At 41.1% G+C, this 17,446-nt stretch overlaps 1 protein-coding gene across 1 annotated transcript; it reads left to right on the forward strand.

The window, feature by feature from the left end:
- Positions 1 to 957: 957 nt before the first annotated feature.
- On the forward strand, positions 958 to 1,842 carry LOC136499880 (uncharacterized). The gene has a single exon (XM_066495378.1). It carries the CDS (start codon positions 958 to 960, stop codon positions 1,840 to 1,842), a length of 885 nt encoding a protein of 294 aa, XP_066351475.1.
- The last annotated feature ends 15,604 nt before the right edge of the window (positions 1,843 to 17,446 follow it).

A 17,446-nucleotide genomic window follows, 5' to 3' on the forward strand; every position in this document is an offset into this window, starting at 1 on the left:
CGTCAACCCCTTTGTTCAACTATGACAAAGTAGAAGAAATCGTCATAGAAATGTTGTGAACTTCGTCATAGAAGTGAAGCTCGGTAGTTTCACCGTTGAGGTCCCACCTGTCAGCCGAAATTTTCGTCATAAAAGTGAAATTAAAAAAATGTGCGGTGCCTAGGAATCGAACCCAGGACCTACACTTCCCAAGCAAGATGGCTTACCATCACACTACGAATTTAGATGTGTTACAGAGTGGGAACATTAATTTATTATCTGTTTGAATAATTCATATATTAAAAAATGTGCGGTGCCTGGGAATCGAACCCAGCACCCTTCACTCAGAGTCAAGCTGCCTTACCATTAGAACACGACTTTGGTCATGCTCAGAGATGAATTTTTTTTGTATTCATTTATTGAATCAGTTCTATGACTCAACCCCAACCCAATCGTGCTGCCCCCAGATCCAAACCCAACCCAAATCCAGTAGAGGGCGGGAGTAGGTTCTCCACTGGTGGCAAGCCTCTCCGATGGCTAGCTCTGGTGAACCGCTCTAGCAGCCTAGCTAGTATGGATGCACTGGCGGGCAACTGCTCTGGCGGTGTAGCGGGCTGCTCTGGCGGGCACCTGCTGCAGAGTAGGTTCTCCGCCGGCAGCGTGCCTCTCGGGCATCTACGGCGAGCCTCTCCGATGGACAGCTTCGGTGAACCGCTCTAGCAGCCTAGCTGGTACAGGATGCGCTGGCGGGCAGCTCCTCTGGCGGCGTAGCGGGTTGCTCCGGCAGGCACCTGCTGCAGCGTAGCTGCTTCGGTGTGCACTGGCGACGTGCTAGGGTGGCTACTTCAGCTACTTAGAGGTATTGTCCCCTCCCATTGCTTTCAATTTGTAGAGCAGTAGATATTTAGACAAGGATTGGTAGAGCAGTTCATGGCTTTTGTTTAGCTACTTAGGCCTAATTTTTTTTGCATTCAGAAGATGGACAGAACATGGATTCGTGCTACTCGGTTCAGCGATGAGTTCACTACAGGTGTTGATCAGTTTATGTCTTTTGTTCGAGATAGATTCAGTTCGAATGATGCTATACGTTGCCCATGTCGCAATTGTCTGAATCAGTCTTCATGGAGTCTGAAAGATGTGCATGACCATGTTTATCTCCATGGATGGTCAACTACATATACTCGATGGGTACACCATGGCGAAGATTTTGATGTTGACATTGTGGAATTTGGAGAGGATGAAAATGTACCTACCTATCTAGGTGATGTGGTAGATGTGGAGGAGCCCAACAATGAAGATGATCATGATTTGGTAGAGATGATTGCAGACTTGTACACAGCTATACAACAAGATGGAGAACAACCTATGTTTGTGAAAGTTCTTGAAGATGCAAAACATGCTCTTTGCCCGGGTTCAGTTCAGTCTAGGTTCCCTTTTCTAGTAAGATTGCTACATATCAAGTCATACTACAGGGTCAGCAACATAGCATTCAGTGCATTTTTGAAGTTATTGTCAGGGTCATTCCCTAATTGTTGTCTTCCAGATTCATATGACAAAGCAAAGAAGTATCTCAAAGAGTTGGGCCTTGGATATGAGTTAATCGATGTCTGTGACAATAACTGTGTGTTGTTTCACAAAGGACTTGAAAAACATGACATTTGCCCAAAATGCAAGGAATCTAGGTGGGTAGATGGAGATGCTGCCAAACGGATTCCTAAAAAGATTTTGAGATATTTTCCTCTTATACCAAGGCTAAAGAGGATGTTTGCAAACAAAGCAACATCGGAGGAGACCCGGTGGCACAAGGATAAAAGGGTTGCTGTGGAGAATGAAATGACCCATCCAGCTGATGGCTTAGCCTAGAAAGATTTTGATGCTGTGTTTCCAAGCTTTGCTAGAGATGCCAGAAACCTAAGGCTTGGTTTAGCAACAGATGGGTTTAATCCATTTGGAAACATGAACACAACTTATAGCATGTGGCCCGTACTTGTAAAGGTATACAATCTACCTCCATGGTCATGCACCGCTGCATCCAACTGCATAATGGCATTACTCATCCTAGGACCAAAGTCTCCAGGCAAGGACTTTGACGTATTCTTACAGCCTCTCATTGAGGAATTGTTAAAACTCTGGGAGGGAGTCAGTACATATGATGCATTCACTGGTGGGAAGTTTGACCTTCGTGCTGCAGTACTATGGTGCATCCATGATTATCCAGCTTTGGGTGTATTGTCAGGGCGAATCACTAAAGGTTACTATGCATGTATCTATTGCAACAAAGATCCATTATCAAGGAGTCTTAGGAAGAAGATATGTTACATTGGACACCGTCGCTATCTTGATAAAACCCACAAGTGGAGAAGAAGCTTGGCCTTTGATGGACACCGAGAGAACTAGGGTGAGCCAGGAAAGTTGAGTATGCATGAGACATTGAAGTGTCTAGAGAAATTAAAAGATGTTACTCCTAGTAAGGCTGATGGTACTAAGAAAAGGAAGCGAGGATAGAAGGACAAGGAGCCAAAATTATTTAGCCAAAGGTCCGCTCTATGGGACCTTCCTTATTGGAAATACTTGAAGCTGCCACATAATCTTGATGTGATGCATATAGAGAAGAATATATGTGATGCCCTTCTAGGCATAATACTCTGTCTTGAGAAGAATAAGGATATAGTTAATGCGAGACTTGATTTGTAGGATATGGGCATATGTCCTGATTTGCATTTAGAAGAAGATGAAGACAATTCAGTTTCCATGCCAGCAACATGGTATTCCATGGAAAAAGAAGAAAGGGTTGCATTTTGTGTATTTCTAAAAAGTATTCGGTTTCCATATGGATATGCTTCCAACCTGACAAGATGCATTAGTTCAGATGGTTCCAAGGTGCAGGGCCTCAAAACCCATGATTGCCACATCCTTCTTCAAAGAATTTTAGCTATTGGTCTCCGGGGACTAGTGCACAAGGACATATATGTAGCAGTTGTAGAGTTGGGTAAATTTTTCCAGGAGCTTTGTAGTAGGAAACTAAAGGTTGATAGATTGAAACGTCTAAAAGCAGAAATCCCTATGATACTTTGCAAGTTAGAGAAAATATTTCCTCCTACTTTTTTTGATGTGATGGTCCACTTAGCTATCCACCTTCCTGATGAAGCACTCCTAAGAGGTCCTATCCAATATGGATGGATGTACCCAATCGAACGGCAAATGGGCACTTTGAAGGGGTATGTGAGGAACAGGGCTAGACCTAAAGGGTCCATCGCTGAGGCATACATAGCTAGTGAGGCCTTGACCTTTTGTTCAAGTTACATGGAAGATGTTGTCACTAGATTTGATTGAGATGATGAAAAATGGCATCATGGAGCAACTGATGGTGACCTCCCTATATTCCAGCATGGTGTTAAACTCTTGGGGGCCAATAGGCAGACATATCTTGATGATAAAGAATTTCACAAGATTTATTGGTATGTGCTAAACAATAGTGAGGAGGTAGAGCCATATTTGAGGTGAGTTTTGTTTCTAAATTATGTAAGTGTGCAGCAAACTGTGTGTGCACCTGACAAAGAAAGTTTAGGAGTGCAACAAACTGTTTCTCAAGACATATTGTAAACTGTGTGTGCAGCAAGTTTAGAGGAGAGTTAGACAAAGAAGGTGGGCATGATGTTGAGAAGAGGTTGGAAAAGGAATTCCCTGCTTGGTTTAGGAGTCATGTAAGTGGTTCCAGATTTATTTTTGACTTGCTTGGTTTAAGATTCATATTGCAGCAAGATGCATATTAGATTCATACTTGATTTGACTTATTTTGCAGCAAGATTCATATTGCAGCAAGTTTCACTCAATTATGTGTGCTGGTAATCATAGTTGCTTTGACTTATTTTGTTGTATTTTTAGATCAAGACTAAGTGGAAGGATAATCGAGAAGAAGTTAGTGAAGGGCTATATGCAATATCATGTCCTCCTGACCTAAGAGTGAACTTATGGGCATCATGCAGTGTCAATGGTGTTTGATACAACACTGTCGACCGTGAAAGACAAAGGCAGACACAAAACAATGGTGTGCTGGTGGATGGAACACATAATGGATTGGCGACAGAATTTTATGGTCAGCTCAGAGAGATAGTTGAGTTGAGCTACAACTCCAGTTTGGAATGCATTCGAACGGTCGTACTTTTTCGATGTGACTGGTTCAGTCAAGATGGCAAAGCTAGAACCATTAGAGATGATGGCCTTTTTAGATCCATCAATGTAGAGAGGCTTTGATACAAGATGGACCCATTCATATTAGCAACTCAGTCAAAAAAGGTCTTCTATGTGTAGGACACACAATTTGGTGAAAATTGGCGTGTTGTCCAAAAATTTGAGCATAGGAGCATGTATGATGTCAATGAAGTAGAATTGAGCACTATTCACCAAGATGAAAATGGTTCTGATAATGAGCTTGGGGTACAAGATGATGTTGATGATGGCTTGGATGAACCTACACCAGTGCACCGACGTGTGGATGGCCAAAAATCTACTGTTCCTGGTAACTTACAAGTTCTTATCAATAGAAGGGAAGAAGACATGGTTGAGGACAGTGACTCTGAAGGCTGTGAAGATGATACTATCTTTGAGTATTTTAGTGACAATGATAGGGATCCCATGGAATGTAATGATGATGATTAGATTAGCTGTCATTTATAGCTGTCTAAATCTGGGATGTTGATTGAGCACAAACAATTGTAACTGTGACTCTTTTTTTAGTACCTGTCTTTTCTGGGATGTTGATTGAGCACAAGCATTTGTACCTATCTACTTCTGGATGTAGATGTATCTGACTTTTTCTAGGATGTTGATGTTCCTGTCAACTTCATTGTATTTTTCTGGGATCACAATTGCAATTCACTGTATTTTTCTGGGATCACAATTGCAATTCACTGTATCAGACAAGTCACAAACAATTGGAATAGGTAGATCTTTAGTTGGCAATTCACAAACAATTCTCACACAATTGATACCATGAAGTCATTGATACATTGATACCAGGAAGTCATTGATACATTGATACCAGGAACTCATTCATACATTGATGCAGTTGAGATCTTCAAGGAATTGCATACCAGCAAGAAGAAGGGTATGACTGATGTGGTCAAAGAAACAGTTGTAAGTGCCTACATATCATTGCTTGTTGGGATTGAGTATATGTGTGAATTTATGCTAATTACAGTTGCTGGATGGGATTAGTACATGGCAAGTATGTTCATATGCTTAGATGTTGTGTGTCAATGGTTCTATCAGTTCTTTATGAAATGGAAGGCTGTTCTACATGCTTGCTAGAGGGGATGAGTACATAGAAAGTTGTTCATGTGCTTATACCTATATATGGAATCATATGTTGTGTGCATTGTTCTGAAATGTTAAGTTGTGTTCCTATATGCTTGTGAGATGCTAAGTTGGGTTCCTACACCCTTGCTAGAAGGTTGTGCATGGTTGAGAAATGCTAAGTTGGGTTCCTACATGCTTTCTAGAAGGTAGTGCATGGTTTATCTGTACATGACTGTGAAATGCTATGTTGATGTTCCTATATGCTTGCTGGGTGAGATTAGTACATAGAAAAGATGTTCCTATATGATTGCCGGTTGTTACTTTTACTATATGCTAGCAGGATGGTCCTATCTGTGCTTAGGAAATAAATAGTTGTCCCTATATGCTTGCTGGATGGCATTATTACATGGATAGGATATTCATATCTTTGATGTTCATGTACTTTAAAATGTATGCAGCAATATGTTTTGTGATGGTTTTCATAACTTGGCTTGTGAAATAGATTCTGCATAATGAACTTACTAATGTTGCACCTATTTGCTGTAGAGTACCATGGAAGATATGTTGGCCCAGCCTGCTCAAGACTTGGAGACACCAAGATCTAGTACTGAGATAGTTTTGAAGGTTCTCTCACAAACCAGTGCAGCTTGTACATTCCTCAAGAATGCTGGTATTGAAACACCAGTAAGCAAGTCAGCTGCATCAGCTGCAAGAGAGGCACAACTTCGGGAACAGCTACAGGCGGAGAAGGAATGGGCTGATAATCTTGAAGAACAACTGGTCCATCTGAAGAAGAAAGCTGCAAAAATAGAAGAATCCATGGCCAGGACCCAAGAAGTTGTGCTCAAGAACCAGCAAGAGCTAGAGGAGTTCAAGAAGAAACAAGAAGCTAATGATATGATCCTTCAGCACATCTTGGACCTCAACTTAGGTAATCGAGCTACTTAGCTTGTTCATGTCCTGCCTAGGTTCCTCTGCAGTCCATGGTTGTGCTGGGCCATGTCGCTACTGCTGGTACTCGTGTCGCTACTGCTGGTACTCATAATAAGTTGCTAAACGTGGTCTGTCAGTTGTTGCTTGTGAACTTATTCTGTGATTGCCTAGTCTGTGGAACTTGTTTGTGAACTTGTGGTTCAAGTGATGTGAACCTATGGAACTTGTGGTTCCCCTATGTTTGTGATTCTCCTGTGTTTGGGAACTTTGGTTGTGAGAACATTTAAACATGTGATGTATAAACTATGTATGATGTATGAATTGTTGTATGTGGTAAATTATGTTCTGTTTCTAGAATGAGTGATCAGGCACGGCTGCAGCCTGTATTTTATCCAATCAAAGAATTTATGATGAAAAAAATCATCGTTCATGCACTGCCACATCATCGCCAGCGTTAAGATAATGCCACATGTCAACCTCTCAGAAATACACGTGTCAACCTCTCAGAAATACACGTGTCAACCTCACAGAACATACATGTGTCGACCTCATATTGAAACACGTGTCAACCTTATTTTAGGACATGTGCCGTACTCATAGTCACACACGTGTAAACCTTAGCTTAAGACACGTGTCGTCCTGAGCAAATGAAACGCGTCAACATTACCGTCATACACGTGTCCACTACAACGCCTGCTGAAATAGTTTAGTGACGGTGCCCAAATCATCACAGATGTAAACTTATCTGTGATGAAACTCGACAAATCATCACAGTGCAACATTTGTGACGCTACAAAGATGACGAACAGAATTTCATCATAACTTCATCACAGATATCTTTCCATGACGCTTTTAACGTTTACTATGACATTATTAGATCGTCTCAGATGTGCACTTTTTTAGTAGTGCTTCTTCTCAAGCTTGGTAGGAGACTTAGAGGCAAAGTGTTCCATATCTTCACATTTAAAGCACTTGATGTGAGCCAAATCTCTCTTCTCATCTTGATTTTTGCTCACCATCATGGCATCTTGAATGAGCATTGGATGCCTTGCATTTGCTCTTCCACACTTTCTTGTTTTCTTCTTCTTCACCATCAAATCATCACCATCTTCATGGCTTGATTTGCTCTTGGTGTCTTTTCTTGCTCAACTTGTGGCTTTGGTTGAGGCTCTTCTTTTTGCTTCACCAATTGCTTGGCTGGGCACATTGAGGTGAGATGAACCCATGTGCGGCACTTGAAGCATTTGACACACTTTAGCCTCTCTTCTTCTTTCTTTAACTTGAGCTTTTCTGCATTCGGGCACATTTGCAAGATGTCCCACTTCATGGCACTTGAAGCACATAAAATGAGATAGCCTCTTTTGTTCTTGCTTCATCATCTTTCTTTCTCTTTTTCTTTCGCCCTTTGTCATGCTCTTATTGAATCCAAGGCCACTCTTGTCACTAAAGTTTCTTTGAGTCTTCAACATATGCTCAAAGGTGACTTTTGAGTTGTAGCACCCCTCTAACTTGTTGCTCAATTTCTTCACTTCTCTTTTGAGCTCATTGTTCTCCTTCAAAATGTTAGTCTCACAAGATATAGAAGTAAAACATGCATCTATATGTGAACAACATGGCATATCTAATAAAACATCATAAGAGGTGGATACATGTTTATTCCCTACATCACAAGAGTTAGTCACATGTCATGTTTGATCACTTGACTCATGTGATGAGCTCTCATTATTTTTAATTTTCTTGGAAAGTACTTTAATGAGAGAAGCATGTTGTTCTAATAATTCTTCATGAGACACAAGAAGCTTTTCATGAGTCAATTTTAGCTCATCATGTGAAGATTTAAGAACATCAAGTAAGTGTTTTTGTTCTTCACATAAATTCTTTAGAAATGAGTTTTCATTTTCTAATTTCATTGTTTTAGCTTTCTCATTTTCTAAAGACATGGTCATGCTAGCAAGTCTACTAACAAGCTCATCATATGAATGAACATGATCAACCATATTAGCATTAGATACCTTGGTGCTACCTTGTGACATGAAGCAATGTGGTGAAGTGGATGGGCTTGTAGTAGCATCACAATCATGGCTCGAGTATGAACCATCATCATCATCGTCACCAAGTGTGCTTTAGATAGAATCATCATTTGCGTCACTTGGGACATCACCATCAACCTTGTCAAGTGAACTTGTGGTAGATACATCATCATCATCATCATCACTTGACTATGAGGTGGAGCAGTCTTCCACAATCACCAAATTATGGTCATGCTCAACACACTCATGCGCCTCTTCCTTGGGATCATCCTCCTTGACTTTATCATCATCACTTGTGGGGAGTCACCATAGAGGCGGTTGATTGGCTCCCACAACTCACAGACAGTTCATTTGCAATCCATCCTATAATAAATCTCCAAACTCAAAGCATCCATTATAAAGCAATAAGCATGTGCATCAAGTTCAAAGAGAATCCTTTGAGCTTTGGTGAGATTTTTATGATCTAGCACATGAGAAATGCCATTCATAACCATCCACCAAAACTTAGGTCCCTTTGCACAAAAATGATCAAGCATGTGATTTTTCCACTGTATAAAGTTTGTGCCATAAAAAATATGTGAGTCACAATCATCTAGCCTGCTAATCGCCATCCTCTCAGGTCAGTGAAGACCACAAATGAGAGACCAAGCTCCGATACCATGTGTAGGGTCGTGATGGTGAACTAGAGGGGGGTGAATAGTCCTTTCTAAAATTTAATCACGCCGGCAAACTGAAACAAATGCAAAATTAAAACTATCGGTATAGCCAAGACTACACCCCCTCTATCTAAGTTCACAAGCACCTTATAAAGATCCTAATTAGGCAACAAAGGTGTCAGGCTAGCTAGAGCTCACCTAATCAATTTTAGGAGCAAGGTCACACAAACCTATGCCACTAGTACTTCAAGCAACGGGGGAGCTCCTACACATCCTAGTAAGCAAAAGCACAAAGCCACCTAAACTCACTAGTAATGCTTAATAATAAGGCTACACAAACCTAATTATAGAGCACAAAATACTTAGCTACACAAACTAAGCAATGTAACTAATAAGGTTACTCAAACTGAATTAGTTACGCAAAGGGAGCTATTTCTATGCTACACAAGCAAGAAGGTAACTAGCAAGCTGTAAGGGACCATGATGCCTAAGAGAGGGGGTGAATTAGGCAACTTAAAACTCTAACTCTAAACTATGGCCTCTTTTTTAATCCTTAGCAAAAACCTCTACAAAAGATAAACTATCTAAATGTGTAACTATGGTTTTGCTAGTGTATTGCTATCTCTACCGTAAAAAGGAGTTATACAACCTAGGTTCCAAACCTATCAACTAGCCTATCACTAAGCTAGGAACATAAAGCACAAACCAAGATTGCAATGTAAATGCAGAAGCTAAAGAGTAAGGTAAAGATATGCAAACTCCCATCGATGACTCTGATATTTTTACCGAGGTATCAAGAAGCGCATAAGCTTCCCCCTAATCCTTATTGGAGTCCCTCGCAAGGGCCAAGCTCCTAGTCGGGTAACTCTGTGGATAGCCATAGGCCTTCCCCATGCACAAGCGGGTCTCTGGTTAAGCCACTCGTGGCAAAGTCTCTCCCGGACCGCTCCCCGCCGTCTTCACTATCAAGCTTTTGGCCGAAACACCGTGGGCCTTGTTCCCTCCGGTACACGGTGGTAGCCACACCACAAATACGATTGGTGTGATCTTGCAAGACTACAAGCCCCTCCAATGTTCAACAATGGTGCGTGCAAGCACCGAGTGGTAAGAGGTATGCAAACCTCACTAAATACTAGTCCTAAACCTAGAACAAGTGCATAAGCGGTGATCTAATCAACCTAAGCACTTCGCAAAGCACCTACGCTAATCACCTAATGAATCACTGAGCACCATGCAAGTGAAGATCTCTAAAATGGTGTCTCAACACCCTTGGTATGTTTCCTCAGCTCTCCACCTCTCAAATGACCAGTTAGGGGGTCTATTTATAAGCCACATAGAGAAAGTAGCCATTGGGAGTGAAACCCAGCTTTCTGCTATTGACTAGACATTGATGTCATCCTAACCGTTGAGCATGTGTGTAGAGATCGGATGCACTACCGAGTCCGGTCATCATCGACCGTTGAGCATGTGTGTAGAGATCGGACACACTGCCGAGTTCGGTCATCATCGACCGGACACGTCCGGTCACAATTACGCCGCTCTAGAACCTCTCTGGACATGATCGGACGCTACACTTTGTGCGTTCGGTCATCCAGTGCCACTGCTTCTGGATCTCATAGAGTTATTGCTACGACAATGAACGGTGAAGTTCGTGCGTCCGATCACTGCCTCACTCAGCGTTCGGTCACTGCTGCTGATGCCTGCTGTTGCCGAGTGTAACACCCTAGGTGTTAAGTATGCATTTGGCATTGGCATTGCATGAGCACAAGCATCATTGATCGTTCATGAGCATGAGCATCTCAAATATTATCTCTATGATTGCTTATATCACGTGTTTGTCACTAAATGCCTTACATATGCTAGGGTTTACATGTAACCAATGTATAAAATGTGTGTGGGGCCCTAGGAGTACTTTTAATATACTTAGAATGTCATATGGAACAACTTATGTATTCATGACTTGGACCAATTTGGACTCTAAGTCATGGTTAGTGTAAGTTATCATTTTCAAGTTGCATGGTTGACCTAAGTTGAACTATACACTAGAGACTTTGCATGGCAGTGCCCCCTTAATCAAAGTTGTAGTACTTCATTAGAGTAACAACTTTTATTTTTAGGTCAAGACCTAATTTGGTGCATAGCATGGTCAAAAACAGTCCACAAGTAGCAATAGAATTACTGTTTTTTACTTGGAAATTTTTGTAAGTCTTGAGGTGGTTTACCATTTCAATGAACCTGTGTTTGGCGCGTTGTAGTTTATAAACTAGACCGATCTAGATCGAACTCATTTAATCAAAGTTGTAGATCTCGTGTAGCTCTATGATTCTTGTTAAAGAATTTTTTGCAATTAACAAATAGATTAGGAGATATAGGTGGATGATTTTGCATCATCAGTCGAGACGGGGGGGTGACTGAATCGGTTGAGCTGATTTAGTTTAGCACCGATCGTGGCCGACCACGCACAGTGTGCGCCCACCGTGTGGCGCCTGTACACCACCGTTGGCCCCATGACACCATGCCGAAGTAGATGAACCATGAGACATGTTGCTGCTGCTTCCATTTCATCTCTCGCCCTATGCTCCCTTCTCCACGCCGCACCGATGTGACCGCGCCCGCCATTGCCACCACCATGCTTCACCTGCTTGTGCGCCATTGTTGCTGCACCACCATCTAATCCAGCTAGCCTATAGCTCCACCATCGTCACCTCTTCACCCCTGACCCGCTAGCCTAGCTTGCTGAGCCTTAGTAAGGGCACATTTCGCATCACCATCGCCTTGAGCTCGTCGGAGCACCACCGTGTGCTCGGCTCACCGTGGCCGCGCCTTTCCATCGCACCTCCTACCCTCCTTTTCTATGGTCTATAGTCGCTTTGTGATACTTATGCTTAGGTAGGAGCTTGACTTGATGCTATTGCGTGGTCGTGCGAGAACACACTGTCGCTCCCATCGCGTTCGCCATGGCCGCCATGACAATCGAGCTCATCGTTGTCGAGCTGGCCCATCGCCTCCCTTTTCTCTCGCACGCATTAGGTTGAGTAAGCCTAGACCTAGCGGATGGCAAGACAGAGACCTGCCTTTAGCCACTATCTAGCTAGAATGGTGAGAGCACCACCGCGCTCTGTGTGCTGCCGCTGTGGCATGCACGCGGTCGGAGCTCACCGTCGCCTCACCGGAACCCTAACCACCCTAGATAGCTTTGCTAGGATTCCACAAAGCCATAGCACACCTCACTGGAGCTCGTGATGGCTGAAGAATGCTAGCGTACCGTGGCACTACCTCCACCGTCCGCCATTGCCATCGGCGAGTTGTCTCTGATGAACCCTAGGTTGCGTAGTCACTACCTACCGTCGCGGCTCGATGTGGGGAACACGTAGGTGTCACCATCGTCATCGATGATCTCGCCGCCGGTGAGATATCACTAGCCAGAGCACCTCCTCTACTCTGGAGTGACTGACGGATGGGTCCTACTGACCAGCGGGCCCCATCTGTCAGTCACTGTGTGTCTTGGTTTTCTTATTTGTTTTCATAGATTTGAATGCATGTTTCAAAAATTCATATCTAGAGCTAGGAATGTCCTAATGGGGTGAACCAAATTTTGTTGGATTCATCATAAAGTATAGTATTTGATAAAAAATATGAAATGCATTGTTTATGATATTTTCAAGGTGAATAAAATGTAGCTAGATAAATGCTTTTTAAATGGTTTCTATCTTAAAAATGCATAACTTGAGTTTGGTATGTGCAAAAATTGTGATTTCAATTTTGTTGAGTTTGTATTGGCATGCTCTAACTAGTAAAAATATTAAACAGACAGTAAACTTGATTAGAGTAGGGTCTTTCTATTTATCTTTTAATAAATGTTGTTTTCTGAGGAAATTAATAAGGATAAAAATATGTAACATATTGCCATGCAAATTTTTGTACAGTGTTATGGTACTAGGGTGAAGCTAAGAAAAATATAAAATCTACTTCTTGACACTTTTCTATAGGGGTAACTATTTTCATTAAAATAAATCTTGCTAGCTTGTCATTTTTGTAGAGGATGTTATACATGTTCAAATGGTATGAAATTTATACAGTAGCCTATTAGAGCACTTGGAAGCTATTGGAATTTTCTGAGAAATTATTGTGCACATTTGGTATATGTTTGTTATTTCACCTATTTATCTAATTAAATTAATAAAGGCATTTAAATAAATAAATTGGGCTTGACCATTATGTTTTCTAGAGTATATTTGAGGTCTACAAACTGTTGGTGCAATTGGTGATGTTCAATGCTTATATGCAGTGAAAATATTATTGCTCTATAATTCCATCATAGAGGTTGTTTTGGACAGATTCTGTCACTTGGTGAATTGCATTAGCAAGATGAGATTTGTTGTAAAAATAGTTAATAACAAAGTTGTAGAGAACTTTTTTATCTAGCTTGTGTCAAAATTTTAGGGCAATAGGCCAAAATGGTTTAGGAGTTATGGCTATTAAAAGTTGGTCTCCCAAAATGCTTACTCTCTGGAATTTCTAGATAGACCTAAGAAGTTTACCTATTTTGACTAGGATAGAGGTTGAATCAGCTTTTGATGATTAAATGAAAGTTGTAGGCAATTTTCTAACATTTCTAGAAAGTCCTAGATCATAACATTTGGTTGAACAAAACTCCAGTTTCGATCTAAACTTGTAGCTGCTGTGTTGTGGTCCAGAAATGGACTTAGTGTGGATTCTTGAAATTTCTAGAGAAGAGATATGCACCTACTCAGTAAATAAGAATTCAACTTGGTTATCATCTAAGTAACTTCATATAATCATTAGCATAGAATCATGCACGTTCTCATGTTATATCATTCACAATTCTTCTTATGCATTCATGATACTTACTTTATGCATATGCATGCAATAGGTGCAGCGGAAGAAATCACACTGGTGGAACTCAAAGCCAATCCACAAGAGGAGAACCAGGAAGCTCAGCACCAAGAAGCTCCCAGTGAAGGTGAGCCTAAAGTTGATCATCTCCTAGAGTGCCCTGACCACCAGCCAGCCATGTTTATGAAAGGCAAGCCCTAGAGCATTCTGAGTCTCCCATATTTTACAAAACATTACTTGAGTCCTTTATATTTGATGCATTAGGTTATAAGAGTTGATTGGAAACACTTGCTTCATATACTTTCCTTGTCTTGAAATATCTATCTTGAATCCTATGTAGGTCTAGGATCGACCTGATGCTTAGCCATGCTTAGACTGGTAGAAATCGGGTGATTTCCTGTCACATACGAGTTATAGATGGTGACTTAATCACGGTTGGCTATATTGTGCTATCGTGGAACATAACCTGGTGATGTTGAACAATTGGAGATCAGATGGAATCTTATATGTTAGGTGTAGTGACTTATAGTGATTTTGTCTGTGTCGTTTAAGGACCGACCGTTGGAGGCCCTCTTATCATGTCGAATGCATGCCTCTCACATAGTTGGTCAGATAAGTCATTCCGACCATGAAGCCGAGTAGCTTAACTCAGGCCGGGGACACGAGCAGTTAAAGTGCACACCCTAGAGGCAGTAAGGATGTGTGGAGAGCCAATGGCATGAGTCTAAGGGCGGGTTCGAGTCCTAAGCCTTCTGGCAGATTGGTAGTATCTTTAAGGGTGCGACGTTGGTCTTACCCGTGATTTGGACCTAAGTTGTACCAATGGTGACCCAATGCGACCCTGACGAGGGAAGTATGGGTGTGTGTTAGGAATAATTCCCCAGCTGGGTAGGAATCAATTTGAATTGCCGTCTCTCTCAGATAATGAGAACCTAACATGAGCTCCTTCATCGTAGTAATTGATGAAAGTGTTGGTTATGTGGATTATGAAAATGCTCAACTAGATATGGTTACTATTGTGATGATTTCATGGTATACAACATGTTTGGCATAGGATAGATGCTAATCTGGAGTGGAATAGGAATAATAAACTCGTTATTCAAAGGTTAAAAGATACTAGATAAATGTTGGCTTGTAGGCAAAGGATGTCAACCAGCTCCACTTATAAGCCTTGCATAATCCTTGGTGTCTCTTATTTTTAGTTTATGATGGGTAAGTCTGGCTGAGTACCTTTTCGTACTTAGGGTTTATTTCCTTATTGTTGCAGATAATGTGATGTACCACGACTACTGTAAGCAATGCTTTGCTCCTATAGTGGATGAGGAATAGGACCATGGGCATGGTCATTCTATATATCATCTCACCCCTGTGCTTTTGTTGGAGATGATGGTGAAAACTGGCTATGTATCTAAACTAGTGTTGATGTCCTTCTAAACTATGTTGTTTCCGCTATTGCTAAACTGATGTTGTAATAACTATGTTAGAACTCCAATGTATGACAAAGTATTTGTGAACTTATGTAACATGTGGCTTGTATGTTGAATTATGTACGATCTTGGCTTGTATGTTGGTTGATTCAAGATCCTTCGTGATACTCGATGGACTACTGGATTTATATGGGCTCAAGTGTGATGGTTTGACTGCCTTGGTGGTTGCTATTGTGCTTGTGCTCTTATAAATTGGATGGTTTTGTTACACCAAGCAACTGATCGGACATGTCTGGTCCTTAGGGCCACGTTCGATCACCTCTATGGAGCTTGTTTCTTTATGATCTTGCATCCTGCTTGGTTCCTATCTTCGTGCTTGGACTTTACTTGATATCTTGGATCCTCTCTTGTGCTTCTAGAGTCTTGCTTAAGGTGTTGATCATCGGATCATCGTGTCGCCTTCGTCCAAGTCACGTTTGCACCCTATTGAACTACAAAACAATTACTTGCAAATTCATTAGTCCAATTTGGTTGTGTTGGTCATCAAACACCAAAATCCAAAGTAAATGGGCCTAGGGTCCATTTTTCTTACAATCTCCCCCTTTTGGTGATTGATGACAACACGACCAAAGCAAGCAAATAATAAAAATTTTGGAATTTAAAAACTATTTACTTACTAGGATGCAAGTAAAAGGGCAAGGTTATATGACGCTAAAAGATACCACATGTAAACATCTTTGGAAACTTATCTTGCCCTTACAAATATCCCCATGTGGTATTATGGATTTAAGCCTCCCCCTAACTCTATAATCCACTATCCTCCCTTTTTTCAGACCATTACCACTTGTAAATTATTATGATCGGGCTTGCTTTTGGTTCGACAAATTCTCCCCCTTTGGAATCAAACACCAAAAAGGAAGATATTAGTAACACAAGGGAGGGTCAAACTTTGTGATCCTTTGTATGTGGAGTGGAATAGGTCACAAAATTTGACTCTCACATTACATAGACTAAGCTCCCCCTAAATATATGCATACATATGATGGAGAATGTAGTTTATGCGTAATTGGCAAATTAATGCTCAAGCGAGTTTAATCTATATAATGCATGGAGAAAGCATATAAATACCAAAGTGAAATTAACATGATGATATCAGTTTAGAAATACCACATGTGGAAACCAATTTGATTTATACCACTTGCAATAGGTGGTGGATATTTGAAGTATGATGCTTAACTCTGGGGACTCCATTTTCCTTGCAATAAGACTACTACACATATGATAAGCTTAAAAAGGTGTTAGTCTCAAAGCATCCAACTTGTAGAGTAACCTCCCCCTAAATTTGTGCACACAAGTATGGAATACTTGTAGGAGACATGACATTGATTTTAGAATAAAAAATACCACTTGAAAGATGACATCACATGAATGTGAGAATCATTTTCGAAAGTGATATTCAGGAGAAATTATCTACAATTTAGACTTTGGCACATATTAGATGAACAATTGTAAAATAAGCTATGTGCCATGCTCCTAAACAATTTAAACCATGTAGGTTTGCTCCAAGGGTTAAGAGTGAAACTGAGAAAGCCTACCATAAGATATACCTGGTGTATGCAAGACAAAAGATTAAACATGCAAATGCAAACCTAGGCATAAAAAGGAACTAGATGCTAATTGAAATTGCAAGAAATTAAATCTAGTTACATAACATGGGAAGGAGAATTTGGGTCCATAGTATTCACTAACCCACTTGGTAATTACCTTGTCCATAATGATGTAGCCCATGAAATGCACCCATACTTTGCTAAGTCTCCAAATTCCCCGATATCCATCGGACTTCTCACTTCCTTTTTGGGATCCAAACCTTCTTGGTTCTCTTCATGTTGGAAATAATCTCCTTTGACACCAAATGCGTTTGGCACCATTGTTGGCTTGCTTGTTCACCTTGATGGCCACCACCTTGTTATTTTTCTTCTTCTTCAAGAGATAAGGTGTGGAGGCTATTTTGTCTACCTTGTTGGTGCAGGTGTTGGATATCTTGCTTGTTTTCTTTTTGTTTTTCTCTTTCTTCTTAGCTCCTCCCCCATTCTTCACCTTGCACACATAGGACTTGCGGCCTTCCTTTTGGCACACGTAGCAAACCACGGTTTGTCCTTCATCAAGCTTCTTCACTCCCTTAACAGTGTTATCTTGATGATATTGGGCTTGCTCCATTTTGTCTTTTACTTGAGTCAAGTCCTTGGTAAGGTGAGTCACTTCTTTC

Source organism: Miscanthus floridulus, chromosome 13 (assembly GCF_019320115.1).
Source record: "Miscanthus floridulus cultivar M001 chromosome 13, ASM1932011v1, whole genome shotgun sequence".
Classification (NCBI taxonomy): Eukaryota; Viridiplantae; Streptophyta; class Magnoliopsida; order Poales; family Poaceae; genus Miscanthus; species Miscanthus floridulus.